We start from the raw sequence: 26,664 nt of genomic DNA, 5'->3' as shown, positions 1-26,664 counted from the left end.
TTTCTCTTTTTGCTCCATTTTTGGTCTCCACCAGCTGCCCTTCAGATGCTAAATGCTCCACTTCCATATCTTGCTAGTTTCCACCTGTCTGACAGCTGTTTTGAAGTAGTTTTCAGTGGATTTTTGGCTAAAAACAGAAGGCTGTTTTGGCTGAGAACAAAACTTAAAGAGCAGTAAGAGTTTATGAAAACGGTGATAACAGAGACCAAAGCTGAAACTCACTACAAAGCAATGTGAAATTGAGGTTAACTGCACAATCAGGTGATGACTTCCTGTAACTCCATCTCTGTAAGCAACTCGAATTGTTTTCACACTGCAACCTCGTCTGTAATTCTAAAAATATCTATTTGAGCGTTTTAAAACAAAACAGTACAGTTCTCAAAATGTGCAAACATCACTGCCGCACTGCAGGTTTCAACAGCATGAGAGAAAATGAAGTGTGAAGAATCCTTTCTCAGAAGAAATCATCTCTGCACAGAACAGGAAATGTGGTAGGCAGAATAGCACGATGCAGATCAGAGAAGTGGCTTTCTTGTTTTGAGAAATGAAATGCATTTGCCCCGGCACTGTGTGCTGCATCAAAAGCTCACCTGGATGGCTTGTTTTTAAAACGAAGATGCTTGATATGAGGTGAAAACATGCTAACAGATTCAACTGATATCAATGTGTAGGTAAACTAAAGATTATATTTGTACATTCTCAGATGCATGCACTATAGTGTTAAAGATATTTATCCAGCTTATTTTTATGCTTGGCGTTTCCTAGTGTAGCTTTGCATGAGCCACAGTTCAAAATAATCCTTGTTCATAACTTTATCTGTACTTTGGCTCAGCTCCTCAATTCATCCTCTTTTTGAAACCAGCAGCTTTAGCTCCACCCACATTTGCAAACAGAAGGTGGGTGTGGTTTCGGTACCCGAGATAACCATAACATTCTCTCTCTCTGACATCATACAGACCAAAAATTAGAAAAAAAAGAGAGGGGAAAAAACACTTCAAGCTGTGTTTTTAGTACAGCTTGTAACCTTAACTTATGCCTCACAGCTATTACTAGAAAATGACCTCATTACTGGAAATTAATGGGTTTAATGGCTTTTTTTGGTTTTGAAAAACAATAATTTTAAGGAGTTTTAGGAACCTATATTGGTTAATTTTAACCAAATTCCTTTATTCTAAATCATAGAGTGCACTGTATTATTGGGTTCCCTGTTTGGAAAAAAAGATCCTGGTGTTATGGTGCATGAGGAACCTACCCCTTGTGATCTGATGGGTGGGACGTCATAGAGGTCCTGCTGGTTATGCTGTCCTGGGCTGTAAGTGTAGGTCTGTCCCACTCTGGTTGGGGTCACCACCTGTCCGAAAACAGCAGGAACACAAACAATCAGAGTTGTCGTCCAGGGTAAGAGGACAAATGCTCTGACTCACAACCTAACAGCCCTGCTGCCACCCAACTCTCAGGCGTCTGTACATGCATGTGTGCCGGCTTTTATTTGTTTTTCCTGTTTTCCATTTCTAGTCCCTGAATGACCCAGGGATAGTAAGTGATTACAGTCAAGGCAGATATTTTCTAACAACATCCTCCCTGTGCCAGGCTGTTTACAAAGGACCCAGGGAATGAAGTTATAAACACAACCCTCCAAAAATCTCCTTAGGCAGCTGTTTTGAAAGCATTGCAGGCACGGATGTATCTCTGGATTGAAAATGACTGGGGGCCATTTTCCATTGTCTATAGAATAGCAGCAAACTGCCCAAAACAGATTTGTAAAGACAAAAAGGTGACATAGGTTTCACACCATTGTAAAACCTATACATGACAGCCAATTCAGTCAGTTTCCCTTACTGAAATCCTAACATGGTTACAAGAGTGCTGAAATATACCATAACAGCAACTAAGATCATATATTTTAAGAAGTTGCGAATGGCTACGTTTGATCACGTAGCTTTCTAATTTTAAAACAGCGGTGTCTTTGTTTAGAAGCCGAAATAGTCAGGCCTAAAAAAACAGCTTGAAAAACACAGTTAACATAAGCCTGCAGTACTAGCTAAACCAGATAAGGTTGCTAATGAGGACTAACGTAACGCCAAAACAGGCAACTACTAAACTGATCAATAAGTTATTTAAACATTGAGAAACTGCTTTATTATTTGTACCTTTGTTGTATAGTTTTTCTTTAAAAGCTTAAAGTTAAACTACTGATTATGAAAAAAAAACCCAGCAGCTAATATTAGCTTTCATTAGCCTGAATTAGCTTACTCATGCCACATCAAAAAAATGTAGCAAGAAGTATTTGAATATAATAAACTCAGCAAGGCTGTGTTCCCCCCCATAAACTTCCCTTTTTATTCCCATGAAGCATGCTGTGTAGTTCTGTTACAATTTCAAATACTAAAAACAAAATTAAATACTAAGGAAAGGTTTTTGGGGGCACTAAAGTTAAGTAGCCTTAGCCTAAAGCTACTTCAAAATACCGTAAAAGAAAGTCTTGACACAACACTTCATTATAAAAGGGTTTATTTTTTGTTTGTTAAGATTTCAACTTTTTGCTTTAGTTTTCATAGAGATACATAACATGAAAGAGTAATGCTAGCTAATGTTACCCTGAAATAGCTACTTATTTAAAAACTGTAAGAGGGGAAACAAAATTATTAAACATAAGAAACTGATTTTTGGCTCATATAAACAGTGAGAAATGCAATTTGTCCCATTAAAAAAGTACAAACCAAACCACAGAAGTTAAGATTTTTTTGTTAGCTTGAATTAACGCAGGCCATAGAGACTGGTTGGTAAACACTGCTATCTAGGGAAAAATGCATTTTGACTGGTTAGTACTGGAGGCACTGGAGGTTGCTGCACAAACAACTTGTTGTTGTAATATAAGCTTTTCATTTCACTGTAACTTATACCAGAAGAATTAGGCAATGGAAGCAAGACCAACTGACACATGAGAGATCGTTATATCTCTGCTCACTTGGAAAAAACACATATCCCACAATACTAGAGCTCAACTAATAAAAACTAAATAAAACATAAAACTTATGTGATTCAGTCAAGCAATAAAAATAGGTCAACCTTCAGCAGTGCTTTGGGAGAGTTTTTAGCAAGGACTTCATCTGAATGGAAGATGGTTTTATAGCCGAAATGGCATTGGAGAAGGAGTTTTATCGTAGTGCTGGCAGGATTGTGAGTTTCTAAATCCAGAAATCTCTGGTGAAGTAATCACCGGGTCACTGGTATTGATGAACAACACTCTTAAACTGAAGCATTTGGTGCTGTAGGATTTAATACACCTTTAAAATATTTTACTCTGCGGTGTAGACAGGCTTAGGAATAATGGCACGATTACTGCTTGGGAAAAAAAACGAAACAAAATACAAACACATGCTGCGGGCCTCACCTACGCCCTTGACATTTTTAACCCTGTTAATTATTTAACACATTTTTCCTCCTCTTTTCCCGTCAGAGGCAATCAGCTCCTTCACACCTCCTAATCCCCCCGTTCTCAAACCCTCAGGCTGATTCACATCTTCTAAAAGCAGCAGAGCAGCCGACCTCCTTGATGCGTCAGACAGACGCAGGAATGCCGGGAATGTCCTTCCCTGAGCCCAGTACTCCTCTTTTGCCCCCGCGCAACGCTATCGCTACACTGGAACAAACAGGGTTCATTAGCAGGGCTCGAAAATAGGAACCATACGCACGGCTCCCTGGCAAAGGGCCGAGTCCCCAGGGACATGAAAGACCTCAAGTCCCTGTATCCACTCATGAGTCACTTTATAGCACAATAACCTAATAGCATCTCTCGTCCTGAGACATTTATCGGAGCATGAGCAGTAGGAGACGTAACCTCAGAATGGGATTAGTGCTCCAGAGGAACTGGTTTGTAAAAGAGATTTATGAAAAAAGGTAACTCAAGTGGAAGAAAGGGAAAGAGAGGGGAACGGAAAAAGAGTTGCCTAGTATGGAAAGGAATGCCATTCATCTGACTAACAGTAGTCCATATGGTTCTTATGAGTCCAATCTGAACAAGCCCGTGGTGATTTAAGGTGTTCACTATTGGCGCTCGCGCCACAGCAGACATCATCCCGGCGAGGCCTTTGGGGTCAGAGCTGAAAACGTATACTGCTGGCTTTAAATACTCTCTGAAATAAACCAGAAGAGGAATAAACAGCTGCTTCTGGCTCTCCTCACTCTGGACTGATTATTTTTAAGGTTTTATCTGCTTAAAAGCATACACAGTCAAGTGATGTAAACCATTTGTTTTCAAATCTGGGCCCCTTATTACTCTCAAAAACTAGCGATACTGCCAGCAGGAAAAGGGTTACTGTTAATTTAACACTTTGTTTTTGTTTTGTGGGCTCTTTTGTTCATCTTGAACCTTGGTATTATTAAATGTCCACCTACTTAGCCAATACGGGTTCCTGTTTTTTTACAGTGTACTTTAATACTAAAGAAACCTAAAGACCTGCCTATTTCTAAAAATCTAAAATGTAACTTTGGATACTAAATAAGACAAAAAACTAAATTCAACGATGTTTGGAGGGCTAGTGAAGTTGTGCTCTTTGACATATAACGATGTGCTGCCTGCTGGCTACCTCCAGTGTTATTGTTAGGTTAATAAAAACACATGAGGACAGGGAAGGTGGAGGACGAGAGTTAGATTGTTCTCTCCAATGGGGAGAGACGAATGCCATCGAAAGGCAGGAAGACGACACTGAAAACAAGCAAACCTTCAGCTAATAAAATGTCTGAGGTTATTCATTAGTATATTGTACTGCGAGTTTTTAAAAGCTTAGTTTAAACACCCGCTACATATAAATAGTTTTATTATTACTTTTAGAGACGACAGCTGAATAGTTTTGGGGACTCGTGACTATTCAGACAATGAAAGACGAGAGCTTAGTGGAGCGCAGTAGCATCGGTTAAAAAGATTCATCTGGTTTATCTGATTTATTGTCTTTCTATTGGCCCGGCTTGAGAGCAGCTTTAATGCCTTTTCATATTTTCTATTTTCTGCCCAGTGAAAATGTGCTGAAATGTGAATAGCAGTAGGCATATTAAACCTCTCAGAACAACCAGACTCAGGAGATAACAAGCCAGCCTCCTGCTTGTTTAAAAGGTCACTCAGCCGGGCTACCTTCCCTCTGGGTTTAGGGGAAGCCTGGACCCAGCTGTCACATGCAGATGACAGCGAGGTGTCCGCTGAAGACCTCGGTGACCTTTTCTACAGGTACATGTCATCGCTCTGAGCGCCCATCAGTGGCTTCTTTCAGCCTTTGCCAGATGCACACTGCTCATTTATTTCCCTTCTGTTTACCCAGCAGGCTGTTGCTCTGAGGACACTTGGCGCGGCTATAATTGCAGACGGGCAAATATTTACCACATCCAATGAGGTTGTCGCTTGCATGACGGCGGTGCGTGGCCTTTCAGAGAACGATGACATCACGAATAGCCGAGCCAAAAGGAGGGAGGGCGCTGAGCAAACATTTGTTCCCACTCAGGTGAGGGGAGCTCAGGATGCCTTCGTGGAAGATGAAGGGCAACGTCGGCGACTTAAACGAGCGGCAAGAGGAGGCAAATAGATGGCTTGTTAACACTCCTACGCGTTGTGGCGAGTGACTCATGTCTCTTTCAGCAGGACCCTGTTTACTTAGCCTGCTGGCAGGATCAGATTTTGGAAGGTAGACCTTTAAAGCTTTACTTCAGGGTCATTTGAGAGGTCTTGTCATAGCATCAACAACTACCTCATGGGCTTGTTATATACTCTCTCAGGTTTTATGTACTGATGGGGAATGAATTACTCTGTATACATGTCAGGTTTTACTGGTATTCACATCTTAAGATATAACCAAACTACTAAGTACTAGCACATATTAATAGTTTGGTCTCCAAAGCATAAAAACAAAGCTGCAGTGAAGTTTTAGGCAAACTATTAACAGTTTGGAGAATAGCAAAAGAAATCAGCTTGTAAAAATGTCACTGTATTTCTTTCTCTTGAGAAAATGTGCTGCTACGGATTCAGATAAGGCTGAACCTGAGAGTATTTCTTCTCTAAAAGAAGAGCAGATGTGGTCGGCGGGTAACAGGAAAGTAAAAGTATACGTTTTTAAGACCTTCTATAAAAGATCCATCGATTTTCTTAACTGCTAAACCAACTCGCGGTTGAAAGCAAGAGTCTATCTCAGTGGTCATGGGGGACAAGTGGGGTGCAGGTTACCTGTGCAAACAACTTTAAAGAACAAAATACACAATTAAAGTGAGACCATACTTGCTATGCTATTTTAAAATGACTAGTAATTGACCTCAAGACTATATCTTATTCCCTCTTTCCAGGCACAGGCTTTATCCACCAGGAACAATAAGCTGATTTTTAATTCTTCACATTTCTGCAGACTAACAACAAACAGTGTGATTAGCGTCATCTTCAACATCTTCGGGGATTCCACCAGCTAAATTTGTGATATTTTAAGGCCTTTTCGTTTTCCAAGTGAAAGTGTAATCAAGATAACTTTAAGGACCTGCAGACGGCCTGGAAGAAGAGCTCAGACGGCGAAGGTCTTCCCTCTTCTCCCATCTGGCTTTGAAAAGACTTTGCTTCACCAGCTGGCTCTGCTGGTCACACTCAGTGATAGACAGACTGCTCAATCACCTGCCAAGTATTTTTTGAACGTGCCCGTCATTTTCCAAACGGTTTCCCAGGACGACTTCCCAGATGGTTCTGTGTTAAAACCATCTGGCGCGCAGAGTTAATCTCGACCCAGACAAACCCAAATAGTCGTTTTTGGACACCGCGCTCGCCACCGGCAAAGTCAAAACAATAAAGGAGGGGTAGGTCTTCTCCAAAAAAATATTTGTGTTCCTGCAGCCAAGATCACATAAAGCCATTTTGGAAACCTGCCCAGGTTGCTAAGACACCTTATGTTGGTTTGTCCTTCACTCATCTGAGTAAGTTCATTTCTTCTTGACTGCCTCGGGGTGAATTATGGCATCTCTGTGTGGCAACACTTCCCCGGATATCATCCTTTCACACCCTTTCATTGGTTACTTGCACACACACACTGCCACCCCCATCTGCACCCACACTAATGGGCTGCTGACACATCAACATCAACAACCTAAATGAGGCTTTTCACCACAGCGCGGCGTATAAAACGATGGTGACAATGACACCGCTGGTAATGTAGCAACAGCTTTATTGAATTTCCTCCACCCGTCTCCTCATTCACACCTCCTCATCTCCGCTCAGCTCCTATCTGCAGCTCTGTCAGCACGGTGCCGCTAGCTTACTTTTAAATGAAGGTCACCTGAGGGCACAGGAAGCATGCACGCTATCAGTCATATGTTAGGTAAGAGCGTGATTTTGTGTATGACTGCATGTGTTTTGGCTCCTGCTGATTCACAGCACAGAGATGTGTTTTGCAACTTGGTAAAGTTCCCCTCTGCCACTCAGAGCTGCACCAGCCCATTAAAGCGCCAAACTAATTAATGCAGGTAATTAAGCCTCGAATCCCGAGAGGCCGCCGTCCGTCTCCGAAGCACGTCCGAGCGACTAAACCCAAACAGACAGCGGGCTTAATGAGGAGCGTGAAAAGAGAATGGGCTGATTCTCAGTTCTAATAGGGATCATCGTTCATTCTCTGTGATCAAAGCGGCACTTAATCCTGTGGCATGAATATCTGAGAAGACGAAAGATGACTCCGACACTTCGTGTTTACTTTCTAAGAAAAATATACCGGGACAAAATCCTCTGAATTCTGGGAAAAAGCAGGATAATGTGGAGTGAGGAAGCTTTTAAGCTCTTGGATTATCCAAGAGACATTTTGGGCAAGGGCCCACACACAGCTGCCCCCCCCCCCCCCCCCCCCCCCCCCCAAAGAAAAAATGACCAGAATTTTATCCTCAAACTTTAGATTTTGAAACCATACATTGTGAAAAAACATAACAGTCCCTTAGCTCTTATTTCACCTGCCCCTTCCTCCCCTACATAGCTGAGGCTAAGGCTTCCAAAATGAATGAAAATAGTGGAAACATTTGTTTTTAATCAATTCGCAATAAAAATCTAAACAAAACACGGCAGTTAATTTTTAAAGTTGTTGAGACAACAAATGGTTAGCTGTAGCAGCACCTCACAGTCACAGTTGATTTATGACCTGAAACTTTGGTTGGATGTAAATGAAGAAGGCAGGTGGTGCTCACCAGCGGAAAGCTTTTTATATGGCATACTTTTCACCTGCATAACTTTATTTATTGACAAGGAAAAAATGTGTTTGTTTGTTTATTGTTGTACTTTAACACTCTTCTTCTGTTGCACTTCTTCACAGTCCCACTCCGGAAACGAAGATCTAACAGGATCTAATGAGGATATAACAGGTGTGTTTTTGGGTGTGTGTGAGGACACTTATGTCAGTGTATTATCCTCATTTTAAAAACACTTTAAAGGTTTACTTGAAACTGTGCATCTATTTAAAACTCTTCTGTGTACTACTGAACCCTGGACTATATGAGTGTTTGTTGGTTCAAAAGCACTTGAAATGTAGAATAAATTATTTTATGGTTGGACGCAGCTTGTAATAAAAGTGCTTTGACTGTTCAGTTAGAGTAGAAAAGTGCCGTGCAAGTATGAGGGTTCATCATCGAGGGGAGGCGAATGTCTGCAGTAGATCTAATGCCAATCATCCCGTGGTCGGAGAGATATTTCTGTCCAGCAGCAGAGTGACAGACCCACACTGTAAACCAAAGAGCTGCTAGTATGGCTGAAAATGCCAAAATGAAACCAACGTTGGCTTCTTAAATGTAAATACCTCCTGGTTTTGTTTGCCTTCTGTGATGTGAAATTGAATCTGTTTTGGTTTTTTGGATTGTTGGCCGGCTTAAAAAAAAAAGAAGATAAAATATGTAAGCTCTGGTTTTTATAAATGCTTTCAAGAAAGCATTTCCTGTCTTCTCTTGGCCTTCCTCTTCAACTTTATCACACTGTCTGCTTCAAACTTTTCCAGAGGAGAAAGTCCTGTCAGTACGCTCACCCCAGAGCAGATTACTTTTGGTGCGACTGATTTATGGTCGTGCCCTCTCGCCGGCCAGCGATTTATCACTAACGTGACAATGGCGAGCATTTGAAGGAGACGGCCTCCTACAGGAAGAAATAACTCACTTATCTGCTGCTGAGACTGCCGTGCGCGTGATTAGGCAGAGAAAATATGGCCGAGGCAAACAAACAAGACATTCTTCTCACATAACCTGGTTACTTCAAAAAGCACAACTTTATCAAGGTACACGAGCACACCCTCGCAGTCTACAAAGCGCTATCAGGGCACTTCCTTGAGTTGTGTGTTGAGTTCATTAAACCCTTTGTTGTGCTCTTTACGGCACCAATGAACAGATTGCATCTACGGCTACGACGTGGTGAGAGGAGGAAATGCCTATACAAGGAGCAGACTTCATGAAGGCAGGAAGGCAGGAATGAAAAGGCCGCCTGAAAGGAGCAGATAAGGGCAGATATTTGAACTCTGAACCCAGCCCATCACTGGGCGCCGTGACCTCAGCGCCTGAGTCACAACAGTGACCGGGGCGAAAACAGACACACCTTTCAGAGATGGTGAAGAAGAAGGAGGAGGAGGAGGAAATCAAGGCTGAGATGAAACACGGGCCTCTGGGAGCCACATGATAAAAGGCTGCTCCTGGCTTCCATGTGAGGAGGCTCTTTGTGTGGCCGAGAGCTCCATGGCGTCCGTCCCACACGGACCCAGCTTTAAGGCTATGTGAGGGGACGGGAGGGGGAGGTGGGGCGGCTGTAGCTCACCCTCCCAGGAGGGTCACCCAAGGACAAGGCCGCAGCACCAAACCGAAGAGCCAGAGTGGCAGCGAGCGCCAAACCTCAGTGTGCCTTATATACCGGAGCCCCACGCCACATGAAAGGGAAAACAACCAGTCGCCAATCTGGATTTGCACTGCAGGCCTGGCACGCAACATCCCCCGCCTCCGCCCCCCACTCCGAGGACACATTCATGACATACGGGGGCCTCTCTCCACAGGAGGGGATGATGGCTTCGGAGTAATACGAGAGGGGATTATCAGTCTAGGAAGCCGGCATCAGTCTCAAAAACCATTTGCGAAACCAAACGCATGTTTGCGCGTGAAGACATGAAAACAGCCGCCGTTAAAACGACACGAGGCCGTAAGTCAGCGAGCCCGGCCTGTCATCAACACTGACGAGCTGTAGTAAACAAGCCTGCCTTTGCTTCTTTCAAGAGCAAAGGCCAGAGCCGGGGTTTCACATCAGCAACAAATATTTCCATAAATGCTCTGACGCAGGGCGCACACCGTTCGACCGATCGGGATTTCATTTGTGCGCAACACCGTGGAGCTCAGAGCAAACAATCAGAGGCTCTTCTTTTTAAAACAGCGTTTACCATAATTTCATAATTAGACGCCTTTAAAAAGTGTGCTGTGATGAAAGTAAACGTCTCCGCTCTACCAAAAACATACAGTGGCTCCAAACCTGAGGCCTGTATGTATATCCAGGATGGCTTAACATAACTATAGGTTTCTATCACAGCCTTCACTTTAATTTAGCTTTGAGAGATGATGTTTTTCTGTCACTTGGGACATAATAAATGGCTCCAAACACTGAGCCTGAGCTATTTTTCACTGTCAGAATTAAAGCAAATTTAAAACACAAACCACACACGAGTTTTGGCTTCAAAACAGAAAATAAAATTCAGCTAAACAATAGAGTAGCTTCTTAATTACTGCTAAGAAAAGGGATAAAATGGAGTATTTGAAAGAGCTGAACGCTATTTTTATATGACTGTAAATGGAGCATCGCTCTAATTGGTCAGTAACTGGTTGAAATGAAAAATTTTATAGTGAAAACAACCACCGAGGCAAACTGTTCTGTTTAGTTAGCCATAAACCTGAAAATGAACCAACTTGTAGGTTTTTTTGTGTGATTATTTCTATAAATGTTTTATGCAGGGTTAAATTAATCTGATTGAATCGGGAGAGCTTCAGGTCTACTCAAGCTTTGGAGGTGCTCCTCCTTAAATCTTGGAAAGCTAATTGGTGACCACGAACCAACAATATCTCTCCTTTCTCTCAGTGTTTCACTAGAGATAACCAGATCCAACAGAACAGTCTGTGGCGACTGAAGGCGATTGTGCTTCTGTCCAAGATTCAGACAGCACTGGAAAACAGCGGATCCTCGTCATGACGCACCGACACACACGCAGCCGAAATCTTTCTACTCAATAGACGGGAACAACCGCCGAAAATTGCAGCACTTTGATAACCGCAGATTGGAGGACCAGTCGAACGTCCAAGACTTAATATAATCTCTCCAATAACACGATTACGGCACAAAAATACACTCTCATTAGGAGCGCATTTCATTTTCCATGTTATCTCAAAGCCTTTTTAATACCGCTCCTCGGCTAAGCCTCGCAGCCTGTTACGGAAAAAGAGAGGTGTTGCTTGACAGGTCTGCTATTGCTCTGTGTGTGTGCGTGTGTGTGTGTGTGTGTCTGATTGACAGGTCTCTCCCCACAGCCCCCTGGCTCCCACTGACTTTATCACAGCAACTCCTGTGCAGTGAATCACAGTAAGTCCTCTAAGCCCCTGGCGCCTGCTGCCTGTTTATCCACTAAAATGAACACCTTAGCTCATTTCTATGATGGCTGGGGCTGATTTGTTTTAAAGGAAATAGCCCTCGGGATATCAAAAGCTCATTCAGCATGTAATTACCATCCACCTCCTGAAGGGAAGACTTGGTCTGAGATGCTCGTACTAGTTAAACGCTTGAATAACCAGGGAAATTTCCTCCCCTCGTATTTTAGCGCACACCTGCCAGTGACTTCCATGTGTAATGAGGTAATGACATGCTAACTGCTCACCCTTGTTTAATGCATTTAAATCAAGTGTACGAGACGTCTGGTGGTGTAAAACAAGAGCAAGTAAAGAAGGCTTCAGCTGGCTCAGCAGTATCGGTAACTGGAGACACCGAACACAAGAGAAGACTTATTACTCCATAGTTAGGAAAGTGTTTGGTGCAGAAATTAAAATGACGATGAAATAATAATAATTGAGTATAAATACTGATAAACTGATAACTAGGTGACTTAAAACTATTAAATGCTTTTTTCAGCAGGCAAATTAAGATATATACTTTAAATGATATACGATCTAGGCCATAAAATGATAAATACATGGAGAAGCTGTTTGGAGAATTGTGTATATATAGCTATACTGCAAATGACCAAGTCCAGTGTGTTTGCCAGTGACCATGTTTAAAGCATTTAAATGCAGCTGTGCTCCACCAAAATCCAAAAAACAGCTCTGTACTGTTTGCTTTTCCACAATTTCTCTCCATACTCGCAGCCTTTCTGCGGGTTAGACTGGCTCTGCTGAACACAGTGTGCCAATACAGGAATAAAGCCAAATGGGAGCCGTGCACAAAAACACTACCCTGCTCTGTGGTGAGCGCCAGGCCCGGCACACCCTGCACACATTTCGCATGGCAGAGCTGCAATCTCCTCTTTGGCCTTTCTGCTTTCCGTGCGCGCGCTGGTGAGAGCCGAGCCTGACGGATCACGGTGTAAACGCGCAAATGCCATTTCCCATCGCATCTCATTCCCACACCCGCCACAGCTGATGTTACGTTAGAAATCCAATGTGATCCCAAATATCCAGAGTTTGGGGAACAGACCAGACTCCATTTTCTGTTACTCTAAACCTTCTCCATTTTGTTATTTCCTCTTCTTCGGACGCTCTGATAAATATTAATGTGCAACCCTTTGCTACAGATGAAAGCGTGTAAAGTGCATTTAAATGCAAAATGCGCATTAGGAAAAAAGGTACGACTCAGTAATAACAGTTTTTCTCTCCAATCATCTTACCAGGTGGTTTCACTGATGAGCCCCTCACCTTTGCTTTAAAGGAGGACTAATCAGTGAAATCAGATGGCCACTATTGATTGCTGTGCTCCATAGTGATGTATCTTTCTTGGGCTGAGTCGATAAAGGAAACCCAAACTAGCTGACAGATTGACTGATGAGCTCTGTCTCACCTTGCCTGGTGTGTTATCAGTTGCTAGAGTACTCCTCGGTGGGACCTGGTAGACGTCCTGTCCCGGTGGGACCTGGTAGATGCTCTGCTGACTCTGCTGCTGTGGGCTCTGGAGGGACGGGGGCACCTGGTAGAGGCCCTGAGACCCCGAGTTAGCCTTCTGCTGATAGCTCTGAGATGGAGAAGGGGCGGCAGCGGCGCCCGACGACTGAGCCTCGAACATGGGTCCGATCAGCAGCTTCAAGCGGTTCCCGGGGGCGATGCCCTGGCGGCCGTGCAGGGAGCAGAGCCACCAGCCCTCCAGGCCGCCCGTGTTCTGCTCAATGACGGTCAGGATGTCCCCTTTCCGGAAGGCCAGCTCCTCGGGGGACTCCGGCACGTTGTCGTACAACGCTTTGGCCATCAGGTTCTGCGGGAGCAAAGGTCAGACTGTGTTTAGATACGTGTCAGCTTAATTATAACACAACAAGCACGTGGTTGCAACAGCTGTTAGCTCCTGCTGCGTGCTGTTTGTCAGGTTTGAGTGGAAAAACAACAGTGGCGGTTTTGCAGGCAGGTTATCTGCAGGACACAATGCTAAACCAAAGAAAAAAAAAACATTCACCTACACACACACATAAACCCACACGTTCATATAGAAGTTTTGTGGATTTATTAATAAAAAGCTCCAGAAGAAGCTGAATTAACGAGCTCCAGCAACAATCATGAGAACAGTATCAATCACTTCTTATCTGAAGCATCAAAACTAACCTAATACTACACATGACTGCCGTCTGCCACGCCAGGTTTTAAATACTCCAGTGAATGACATGCTGGTGAACTCGCTGCGCTGCCATTGGTCCGTAGCTCCACACCAGATGTCTTTCAAACCAAATCTGAACTTGATGGGATTTTCTCAGCTCAGCTCGTGCTTCAGGGCACAGCTATCTAAAGGTCTACGGAGGGTTGAGGGATAATGACTCAAAACAGCAGATTTTGGAGATAGGAAAAGCCCCGGAGCGTGCCGCTGTGTCTGAGAGGGGCATTTAAGACTAATTGCCTCAGTCTTTCTTCCTTTAGCCTTTATTCAACCACGGAAGGAGTTAACTGAGCATGAATACTCCTTTTCAACTGCCTGATGCCCACAACTTTAAATCCTGGGAACCAGGCGCAACAGCGATCAATGCAAAGTCCATGAATACAATTAGTGGATAAGCGGCTTGCTCAAGTGTGCCTTTAACATCTAATAAAGTGGGAAAGGAGAGAGGTTATTATCTGGTTTTTGCTTTTGTTTTTAGCTTTTCAGAAATTCAACAACGATCACATTAGATTAGAGAATCTAGGATGTCAAGATCACAAACTCTTGTGCTCTTCACATCCTGGGCTGCATGATGGTGCAGTGAGCACTATATATTAGCACTATCGTTTCATAGGTTGATCGTGTTTGAGTCAAATCTCCTGGTTGAACTTCCTGTGAGGAGCTTGCATGGTCCCAAGGTACTTTAGCTTTCTTCAAAAGTCCAAAGATATACATGTTAGCCTACATGGGGATTCTAATGTGGATGTAGTTAAGTATGTAAAGCGGATAAAGTACAAAGACTAAAGCCCTACAGAAATGAATGGGTAAATTTAGCTTATGCACCACATTTGAATGGTCAAAAAGATTAAAGGAGTACTTCATAAATGCCAATCCAACCTCCATTTTAAGCTCAAAGACTGTAGCAGTGCCTCTGTGTTCTACAATATATCTCCCACCAATGAAAAGTACAAAAACTCAACAACTAGGGACAAACAAAGCCAGTCCACAACTTTCTATAACAGCTTAAAATAACTCAAAATCATCAGTTCATGAACAAAAACCTTCACCAGTCAGATGAGCCTCATAACACAGTAAGAAGAAGCAACACGCCTCCTATTTGTTCAGTTATGACTCTTCTTAAGCGATAAAATGAAAAAAATATGTAACGAATAACCAACAGAGGCACAGTAGCGATAAAGTAGCTCTGACTGCCTCCGAGTCAGCACCAGCTATAATCTTTCTGAGCTGGATTACATTTACATGAGATGAAACGAGCTGATTGGAGGACAAAAATGATATTTTTATTTGGATTACATGCCCATTTAGATTAAAAACTGACTTCAAGTAGCCAAACAGAGCTCCACACAGGACAGCCACTCAGTTTTTGTTTATCTCTCCACTCCACCTTTTTTCTGATCTGTTCTTTCTGTATCTCACCTTTCATCAGTTCACCGTGGGAATAAGGAAGCCTACTTTGTGGCAGTTACTACTTTGGGGCTTTCTTGAACCTTCTTCGGCCTTCCTCTTTCCTATCAGCCCGATTCAAGCAGTTCCCATGTGAAACTCGCTGTTAGTAACATCGTTATCTCTCTCGCTCTCTGTGGGGCGGGCCTCCCTGGCTATTGTCTCAGTGTGCTGTCGGAGCCATTAGCCAGCAACACCCAGAGCACAGTTACACCCTCATTATCACGCACTGCCACCTAACTAGCTGCGAAGAGCTTGAGCATGAGCCCTAGAGGTCAATGCCATCCAATGGGAGCAAACCTGGATGTCCAAGAGTTGTCCAGGAGGAAACAAAAATGCTGATAACTGCTCCCGCTCCAATTAAAGTCTGAATATATGAGGAAATACAGCCGTCCAGATCAGCACAGATTTTGAACTGAAGCTTTTGATTACCGTTAGATTGTTTAAACCTCTAAGTGTTTGCTTTTTTTTTATTGATTCACAAGGAAAACACACTATACCAGCATGCCACTTAAAAATAATGCTTATTTATCGCCCACTCCACCCTTCTTTTTGTGTAAAAAAAAGAAAGGAAAACTATCTAGCTTCATTCCTCCTCCTTTTAAGCCAACCCTTTTGTGATTGGCTACCCCTAACAAACACAAAGTAAGAACAACAGGTGGGTGGGGCTTCTGTAAGCACAAACAGAGCAGTCTGAAACTAATCGCTTGCACGTGCAACGACCTGCAACGAATAGCGACTGTTGTTTTTATGGACATTTGCTGTAACAGTGAATGAGTGTTTCCTCCACTGCCTTTGGCCTCTAAAACAGCCACACACACACACACACAAAAAGAGTAAACAAGTGTCCCATAAGGACGACCTTTGGACACAAAGACAAGTCGAAAGCACAATAGAGTGCTGAATATTTACAGTTTTATTACTACTGAAAGTCCAGAGTCCATAAAGTTAAGGTTTAAAATAGGATTATACAGGTTGCTCAAACACACTGATTTGAGTTTATCATGTTATTGTTGAGAGCTGTGAATATCTGATGAGCAGCCTCTGGAATCGTGATCTTTCCTTGTCCTTTGCAGATCTGTTTACATGTTGCATGCCTAATATTCAAGACCAGAGTAAAATAAAAAAGTGACCCCAGCAGGAAAACTAATCTGTGTCGTTTGTGGCTACTGTGGGTGTCACCTGCTCTATCAGCAATAGAGGGCTGTGGCTACCGTCTAATGAAAGATCTGATAGACATAAATACAGCCATACTCTGGTTAGTTTTTTGTTTTTCTTTAAATTAGGTCACAGTGTAGGTGATTTGGAAGCCATAGCAGACAAACTACACGGTTTTATTTAACTTAGATCTTAAATAAGTCGTCTTCTTTCAGCTTAAGGCCAAAGCTGTAGGTATTTGCATGAGGCCAGTTCTGCTGCTGTGGTTGACTGCTTTGTGTTTGATGCTCAGAGGAGAAATTAAATCACCCGACAGACAGAATTGCACGCATCGTGCTCCTTTGTCTCTGCTAATTAGTGATCACTGTGACCAGCTGCCGAAATGAAAGCACCCGTTTTGCAGACCGCATGCGCGCACGATCACAAACTGAGCCGTGCCTTCACGTGAAATAGGTACTGAAAACCACCAGTATGAGCACACCCAGCAATTTCAGTCTGCAGAGATGCAAGTCGGTCGAGGAAAATCTGCAACAGGAACTGTCACCCTGCATCTGTCGTCTAAACCACACTCAGCTGCCTTTTGTAGTTCGTACATATGCTTTAATAAGGCTTCGGTGCAGATTTTATACTAATCTTAGGACATAAATGAACCCTAACGGGAAATCTTTAGCGGATCAAAAACATATTTCACCACAAGTCTCTATGACTTTAATTTCATGATGCAAGCAGTAACCATCAGAGCTAAAAAACAAACCCAACAAAACAGTGTGGTTGACTGCAGTTCCACTAGTGGCCACTTGAGCCTGGCTCCAAAGGTCAGTCCCACAGACTCTGTTATTAAAAGACAGTCCAACTTTACAGCAGAAATAAAAACGTTTACAGCCTGATGCAAGAAACTGTTTTGGTCTCTGTGGCTGATTCGCTTCTCTGTAATAGCTGTACAGCAATATCCAAGCCCAAGCCCTGCTCTGCTATTGAAAAGTCATTTTAGTTTGCCATTATGTGGTTGCCTGGCAACATGATGGTATCATCATATATGAAACATATCCTAATATTCACGTTTTGTAGATACAAATTAAATGTTACTGTCGTGAAATTAAAATAACATTGTAGGTGCATAAACGCTACAAACTGGTCATTTTAGCCTACTGGTAAGAGGTCGCTAGGCAAGATGATGACACATATACCTGTGTGGCATCTTTGATTGTTCACCTGCTTTTGTGTATTATCATTTGGTTTTACTGCCATCAAAGCTTAAAGTAATACAAACTTAGGGGTGTGGCTCTCTTGGATGACAGGTGGTTACAGTGTTTCTAAGGACTGCTTCTCATGTAAGTAACGTAGTGTTTTCTTAAAAACAAAGAAACTCATGACTGAAACAGCCACAAATACCAAATTGGAGGCTTCAAAATATATTTCATACACCAAGGGTGATAGTGTCTATGGTACTCCAGCCTTTTACCAAAAATGATGTTCATTATGTTTTTGTTTTTGGTCTAGGAAACGATGTATTTACACCCGTCACAGGTGTTAGTGAAGTTTAAAACATATTGATTTTTCCCCTTCTATTGCTGTTCTTTCCAGTTATGCAAAAGTTCATGAGGAAGTAAAGGTAATATTAACAAAACAAAGAGGGGTAATAGTAGAAGCTACCACAATCACAGTACCACTGCCAGCTCCCAGAGGCTGCACAGGATCACTAATAGACTGATTGCAAACATTTGCACTTTAATAACTAGTGATCAGTGGAAGCTGTGAGTAAACTTCTGCATCTGGATTCTGTAGAAGTCTGACATGACTGTGATACTGTAGAAAAAAAGCATGAACACTTATATATTATATATATATATATATATATATATATATATATATATATAAATATATGTATCATCATCCGTTGTGGTGAGCCTGGTACCACAGAGATCCTAACAGGAAGCAGCCTGATTGACACATTTTCACACCCTCCTCTTCACACACACACTGCAGTTTACTTCGCATTAGAGTGCCGCAGCTTGTCTGTAAAGATTCATGCAATATAAATCAATGAACGGTTAAAGAACATCTGAGTCGAAAAACAGTGAGCCACAGCAGATTTCAAGCATGGTATTTGGGATGTGAAGGGTCATGCAAGACACCAAACATGACCTTTGATCACACTAAACAAACAGCTTGTCGGCTCTAAGGACTGCCAGCTACACGCAGGCCCTTTTTGAAGTGATGCAGAAGGGGAAGAGTCATGTTTTTGTCTTCACCCAGAGCAGGTGAACCCGGCTATTAAACCGGGCGTCATAAACAGCACTTAGCCGCAGCACGGAGACTCCATCGCTTGCCACTGATCCTCCTGTAAACACGTGTGTTTGCCATGTGTCAGAGAGGGGTGCTTCTGCTGCATCCACACACACATGTGTATGAGCTTCCAGGAAGTTATCACTCAGCGAGGCGGAAAGCGCTCAGCTGCTTCCTATTGCAAGTACCACATTTCTGCTCATGACCTCGAATCGTCTTAAAGCAGTGACTTAGATGTATCACTATTGTATCTATTTGTTTATGTAATGTATCTATGTTTGCGTAGTTTCAGACCTTTTAATTGGCATACAGCTTCAGGTGAGTCATCAAAACCTTGTTCAGGTACAGTCTATACTGATGACACTGAGAGTGGACCTAATGTGATGACCCCAACTCCACGTTTAGTTTTTCTTGAACCCTGAATCATCACTTTAAGATAATCCTTATTATACTACAGCCCCTCAGATCATCATCTGCCTGAAACGAGCCGTTTTAGCTGTCTTTCTTCTCATTGGCTGCCTCTTACAAACAGAAGGTTTGAACAGTTGGTTTGGTGAGTTTACCAAGTTTATGTATAAGATGATATAAATGTAAGATTAATGTAAAAGAAAACAAAGAAAAAAAAGCATCAGTGTCAGGTTTGACATCCACCACATCACAGCTTTTTAGTGTATCTTTAGCTAAAGCCAGAAAGTAAGCAGAAGGTCGCTGAGGGCTAATGTCCTGTTTAACAAGTTCAAGGAAGTAATCTGAGCCGCACCAACATTTTATGGGTGATTTCTTCGACCCGTGCTCCACCTCTTTAATGAGTTTTATGGTGTAACTTGCAAGCTTGCTGACAAACTGGAATAATCACAAGCAGAAGAAATTGTATTTTAGTGAGCAAATTCTTGTCTGGACTCTGAGAAAACAGAGAGCTGCTACTGCATTACCACAGGATAATAAAACGTAAAGGACAAGCAAAAAAAGGCGCTAAAAATTAAACTACCCTAAAATGTATCTAAAGTCAAAAGACTAAACCCAAGTAGAAAGACCAACCAGCTTTGCTGTGCCTAAACAGTTTTGACCCAGACGTCAGCAGATGAGGCAGGCTTCCATGTATCTGACTTGCTCCGGGATATTTCCAGTGCTCAACTAGATTGAGATCTGGGGAGCTGAGGGGCCAGATCAGTGCCATGGGATTCAGGTTTTAATGCACGGTGAGGTGCAATGCCTTGAAAAGGGAGACCACTACCACTGGGGTGCGTCACTGCAATGCAATGCAAGGGTTGCATAGGTGCGTAGATGGTTGATGTCTTTTCTTCACATGGAAGGGGTTTTAATGTTGAGGCTGACAGGTTTGTTTTATTTCCACACGTTTGTTTTTTGTTTACTGTCTTTTAAAACATGTGGCACTAAAACAGCTCTCCTTCCCATCTGGTATGTTTTTATTAGTCTGTCCTGGTTTGTCCAGTCTGTCTGAATCCCCTCTGACTCAAACCTCTACATCACCAAGGCTTTTCTTTCCCCTCTTCCCATCAGTGTCTTGCCTGAACACAAGCAGTTTAAAACGTCATCCCATCCCAGGCCTGTTCTGACCTTTCTCAAAATTTATAAAAAAAAAAAACCTTACGTAACTTCACCACTTGCTGAAAAGGGCCCCACCTTTGCTTTCAGTAAGAGCTCTCTGGGTGGTTTTGGCTCTGCCTCTCCGGGGTACACATCAGTCTAATAATAATGAAGGTGGCTTTGGCTAAACAAGCTCACAAATACTTGAATTCTCTTACTGCCACAGCCACACCACATAGAAGAAACCCGCGTCCCCACAGCAATGAGAGCGCCTCGGCTTTCAAAGCGACGAGGACGTTTTCAGCCCAAACAAACAACCTGCTCCAAAAAAAGTGGTACGCTCTGACTGTGAGAACACTGGTGCCACAATTAGGGCCGTACCACTGTAACACGTGTCCCGGGGTGGTTCGTACACGCTCATTTGGCCTCATTTCGCATGGTTAAATATAGAAAATAATTATAGTAATGACGGTAATGAGGACCTGATGACTTTTACAAGCCGTTCCTCAGAGCGCGGCCTGCTGCGGGTGAGAGCCAGTTCAAATAAATGGGCCGTGTGTTGGGTTCTGGGTAGGAAGGGCTCATGGGAAGCGGTTCAGAGCTCAGAGTACATGGTAATTTCTTCATTTGGACAGTTTTCAGGAAGGTTGACCCTCTGATTACAGCCTTCTTACAAGCCCTGCCAGTAGCCGTGTATTAACATAATTACACAGCAGGCTCGGTGAAATCTCACCTCGGCTATTTCTGAGAAAATCCTGTCGAAAAAGGCCCGTGTCATTTAAAGCCAACACACAGGGGAACGTGACCCAGCACATTCCCTGCAGCTTCACAATGATTGATATCTTATGCAAGCAAGTGTAAATCAATACACGGTTACGACACAGTTACAGTGCAACTGGGCGCTGTAGCTGCATGTAATCAATCGATAGCTTATTTTAGTTTCGTGGTTAGAACAAACTGTTTCAGGGGGGCTTTGTGACTGATTGTAAACATTCATTTTTCTTGTGTAAAGACTTTAATTCTGCCAGAAGATGTAGAAAGAAGGGTAAATTCAACCTGCCAAGCGTTGAATAAAAAGGACTATTGTATCCACAGTGTAAATATGACACCCCCACCACCAACACCTTCATTTATGATTCACGAGCTGCGAGGAAATCTCCACACCCTAAAACAGAAACAGCAACAGTGTGGCAGCTGCAGCTTTGATGGGATGTGATGTGCCATGTTGCTGTCCGACCACGCCGCAAGCTCCAACAAACCTCAGATCCTCAAAAAATATCTCAGTTGAACTGTCTAGTCAGAGAATGATGAAAAGTGTGTCACAATCATGGCCTTCCCCTGGAAAATGTCAGTTTCACTCTTATTTAGGAGATGACGATCAAACTGCACTTCATAATCAACAGTAAAGCTTTTATATTTTCACTGCATTCAGCTACTTTCTCCTCTCTGGATGCATTTGCTAAGAATTGTGCTCGATATAAATCATTAAAGTGCTTCTGAACTGTGGAAAAGTAATAATCTTAGGATCTTGAAAAGAAAGAAGATAACTGGACGCCTTCCTGTCTGTGTTCTTAAGTTAAGGTGAAGAGTCCCAGATATGTAAATCCTAGTGGGGGTAAACTTAAAGAAGTCCAGATACTTGTTTTTGTTTTTTTTAAACTCTTAAGACTGCCATGACCTGGATTACTGAGATGCTTCCCAGACACATTGGAAAAGTACGATTTACAAGTTTGCCCAAAGCCTTTTGCAAAGCTAGTTTGATCCTTTATTTAAGTTAAAATCATCTTTCATTTCTTTCTACTATACTAGACACACTAGACACATATTAATGGACGAATGCTTCTTGTACAAATATCTCTGAAAACTGTCCAAATGTCACAAAAACTGATAACCACATGAAGCTAAAGAGCTAAATAAAGTGGTAGAGAACCAGTACACTTGGGAGTTGTCGATTTTGGGTTTCACTTCACCAGGTTTACAGAAATTTGACTCATCATTATATTATATTATTAGTTACTGTTATTAGTTGTTATTTGCTGCCCAAAGCAGATAAAAAGGTCACTGAATGCAGGTTTGGGATTTGAGGGGGTGTGGCTTTCACCCAGCTTCTGCTTCTTATGTTAAGGTTATTAAAACAGTAATGCTTTGATACATTGTTGTAGTCTCTTCATTCCTGCGGCAGTACGTCTGCCACTCTGTTTACTTTGAGTGCACTCACAGTAATTTATAGCGGTAAAAACTGTGATGAAATACAACGTGGGCAGGACTCAACTGCAACACTCAACCACTTTAGGTGAGGTCACAGGAAATGATCTGATTGGTGTAACGTCTTGGGTAAAATGACTGTTATCCCGCGGCTCCTCCTTATTCTGTCCATTCATCTCAGTCGTCTTTTTGTTGGTTTGTTTTTTACTGTCACGCAAACTATAAGGTAACCTGACGTCTCCTGCGTTTCTGACCCACTCCTTAGCCTGCAGCGCTTCCTGGCTCCTGCACAACCCAGATAGATCCAGGCTACCACCGAGCTTGTGCTATCTTGTCACATCTTGGACTCCCTCGCTGTGGTCCTGGAGCCTAACCTATAATTAGGCCTGAAACTGGAGATATTCTCTCAAAAGTGTAGCGGCTTGTGCAACTTTCGCATTCTGCCAGGACAGTCCAGGGCTATGAGAGGAAACTGATCCGTAAATCTGGCTCAGCGCCTGAGCAAAGCGGTGAATAACTGCGAGCCTGACACCAACTTTTGACCTGAAAATATAATTTACTGCACCTAAACGGGTCGAGGAGCACTGGCAACACCAATGTACAACAGTCCTGTGAATACGAATGGTATTCACGGGGCCTCCGGCCAACAGACGCTCAGTTTTGGCAAAGGAGACTTGTGGATTACTTCCAAGCTTGGTGCTGATGCCAAGCGAGGGTACATGAGTGCATCATAGTAACCCCCAGAGACAAGAGCACTAATCCCTCCAGGGGGCATTAGCCGACATGTGAAATATGTTTCGGGGTATCTCTGCAGGGCCACATTGATTGGTTTTACATATAGGAATAGTCAATGAGATGGAGATTCACTCCAATGTCCCTTCGATTTCACGCCACACAAAGATCTCACAGCCCAAACAACAGAGGCTGCCATCTTTCCCCTTTGAAACATGGAGGGCATCAGAGATAAAAGGAGAAAGATTCCCCCTTTTAACACTTTACTGCATTTGATTAAGTGCTTTTTAAACTAAGGGATACTCTCATTATGTATATATATGTATATATATATATACATATATATTTTAAATTTTTTTTATTTTATTTTAATGGATAATTTGGTGTATGAAATGTCAAATAGATTCAATAACCAACAGCTATGGGTTGTTTTGGCCAACAAATGGAAAAAAACCCCAAAAAGGCAATATCAGGAATATTTTCATTAATAAATATCAACTTTCCTGACTGATAAAAAGAAGTTTAATGACATATGAATATGTCAAGTTATCTTGCTTATCGATCGTAAACTTCAGATTGTTTTCCCAAAATGAGCCGTCTTTTCATTTTATACCAACTTTCATAGATAAATTTTGTGTAGAAAAACATTCAGATTCTCTTTTCTTTGATTCTGTTTTTCTTCGTCCGCGTCCACGTCTCTGTAGACGTTGCTCAAGGGAAAGCGTTGAAAATGATGAAAAAAAGTATTTTAAAAAGTGGGTGTGTGGAAATGAATGAGTAACTGTTTAAAAGGATGAAGGAAATGGTTTAAGAGGACTTACTAGGTTGATTTCAACAACATGATTCATGCATAAAAAAATAATAATGATCTTAGACTTCACCATGGGGTAGCCCCTTAGTTCACCCACTGTCTAGAACAGACATTGGGTGAACTAAGTTAGAACTAAGTTCTGATTGGCTGCCCCACGAGTGGGGCTTCTGCACTCATAAACAGTAAAATTTACCTTAGATGGCTGTACTGGACATATCATCCTCCATCATACAGAGCGGGGGGAAAAAACAGCGAATAAAAGCCTCAAATGGGTTGTTTAGAGCAGCGGTCCCCAACCTTTTTTGCGCCACGGACCGGTTTATGCCCGACAATATTTTCATGGACCGGCCTTTAAGGTGTCGCGGATAAATACAACAAAATAAAACTAGTACCGGTACCGAAAAAAAGAAGATTTATTCATAACACACGTGAAAACACCAAGGAAAACCGAGTTAACGATAAAAACGATAACAAAATAACGCTGAAAACCGATAAAAACCCTGAAAACTATACATTTCACACCTGAGCCTCAACTCTCGCGGCCCGGTACCGGTCCGAGGCCCAGGGGTTGGGGACCGCTGGTTTAGAGAACTCTGAATTCATGTAATTTATATACACTTTGACCTCTTTATTTAAAACCTTTAGCAATGTTTAGTATTCTTTTTTTTACCTGTATACAGCAGCTTCTTATAACTGCTTTTCCCCCAGACGACTGTCTACACACTGCTCAGCTTCGCCACAGGACAAAGAAGACTAATGCAATCTCACATGCTTTAAAACTACGATGCTGTCGGCCTGCTAGAGGACCTTTGCTTCTACCCTACACATATCCAGAGCGCACACAGGTCAGCTCAGCTATTAAACTGACTCTCCGTGCAGTCGAACCGAGTTGACGGGAGCCCACTAGATCCTGAAGGATGACCCTGTGAAATAGCTGGCATTCCTTGAGGGAAGGAAGGAGGAGCTCAACCGTGGAAATGGTTCTTTGCATTGTTGGTGAGTCTGTTTCTAAAACGAGTCCACATTGTAGTCTGTCTCCCCGCTGGCTGTTTTCAAATGTTAATGGCTGGCTCACGGTGCGAGGGCGCAGAGAGGGGAGGTGGGGGGGTCGCTATTCATTGACGTTGGGGGAGTAGCTCTTTGCACTATCTGAAAATCTTACACAGGAGCAAAGTTGGGCAAAGGGACAGGAAATCGCTGACACACATGGGCTACAAAAGCTACATGTCACTGTTCAGACATCTGAGCAGGCACAGAATAATAAATGCTTTGAAGTTAAGATGGGAAAAAGCAATGTGAAATAATGCTTAAGTGCATATAACTTGCAGAGTTCTCTTGAAAAGGGCACTGGGTTCCTCTCAAGGAATTTCTTTCAGAAGAATACAAATGTCTCTTTCTGGAAGGACTACACAATGCCACCCCCTGCGTAAGCAAACAAGCTGGGAAAAGAAAAGAACCCCTGCTGTAAGGCTCATTATCAATGTAAAGGGCCACCTTGAAACAATCATGTGCATCCTCTGAACAACCTTCCCATGCACGATCGCCTGGAATGCACTCATTCTCACGGGGCGCTCCTCGACCTCCCCGACTCCCATCAACCCCACCCCAACGGCTCGACCCCCACTATCCAGCCAACTCTGTTTGCCCTCTCGTTCTTCCCGCAACTTCCTCTCCTTTTCATTTTCTGCAGGCCCTTTCAGCACCACAGATCCTCCTCCTCACTCTTAGAACAATGTCTGCTATGCTCTCTCCTCCAGTTCCCTTCAGTGCTGGCTGACTGCCTAGAACCTGAACCCATTAAAAAAAATACAAACACTTTGAAAAGCACATTTTGGGCCAAAGTTTGGCTTCATCTAATCACTCTTCACTCTGGTTGTGGAGCTATTTCTACAACGGTTACATCAGCTACAAAGGAATGAGCCCTGGGTGTTTAAAACTGTGTCACGACCCTTTAAAAGGACAGTTCTGGGCAAGTACATTCTCCATGTCCAAGTCCAACTTCCAGCAGGGACATCTTTCATTTAAGGCATCATATCGAGAGCTTTAACTCAAAAGCATTAAAGGAGTTGATCGTTTTTACCTGTTATCACAAAAGCAGCAGGTTAATTATGGAGCTTTAGTGTTACTGTTGGCGTTTGTTAGCACTGGACAGAACCTGGCTGGCAGTTTCCTCCTGTTTCCAGTCGTTATTACTATGGTATGCGAAGTATCTCCAAGCCAATAAGCAAATTGAATCTCTCATGATCCTCTCTATCTCCATATTTTGTTCTTGAACTCTAAAGAACAGCTTTGCTCAGTCTGAAACGAGCTGTTTTAGCTCCTCCCCCTTGAGGCCAACTTTGTTCTGACTGGCTGCCCCTCACAAACAGAGGGCTCAAACTGTAGGTGGGTGGGGCTTTATGTACTAAGAACCATAGCTGTGTGACTGTGATGGCTGTAAGACGAATATCTCCGCTCTATGACATCACTCAGACCCAAAGGTAGAAAAAAACTGTCTGAATCTGAGCGTTTAGAGCCCGAGCTTTTGGCTCACAGGGATTACTCACTAAACACAGACCTCATTAAGTGAAACTAAAAATATAACCATCCGCCTCTGTAACAGTGACAAGACAGAAAATAAGGAAAAAGC

At 42.8% G+C, this 26,664-nt stretch overlaps 1 protein-coding gene across 1 annotated transcript in view; it reads right to left on the bottom strand.

Moving 5' to 3' along the window:
- Window positions 1–26,664, bottom strand: part of nedd9 (neural precursor cell expressed, developmentally down-regulated 9) — a 35,494-nt gene that overhangs the window by 6,436 nt on the left and 2,394 nt on the right. The window contains exons 2-3 of the mRNA XM_006794371.3: window positions 13,055–13,462; window positions 1,253–1,351 (exon numbers count right to left, since the gene is read on the bottom strand). Of these exons, the coding sequence (XP_006794434.2) occupies window positions 1,253–1,351; window positions 13,055–13,462 (507 nt within the window). The remainder of the gene's footprint in view (window positions 1–1,252; window positions 1,352–13,054; window positions 13,463–26,664) is intronic.

Source organism: Neolamprologus brichardi, chromosome 22 (assembly GCF_056152115.1).
Source record: "Neolamprologus brichardi isolate AB-2024 chromosome 22, ASM5615211v1, whole genome shotgun sequence".
NCBI classification, from domain to species: Eukaryota; Metazoa; Chordata; class Actinopteri; order Cichliformes; family Cichlidae; genus Neolamprologus; species Neolamprologus brichardi.
This window is presented reverse-complemented; position numbering and strand designations above follow the sequence as displayed.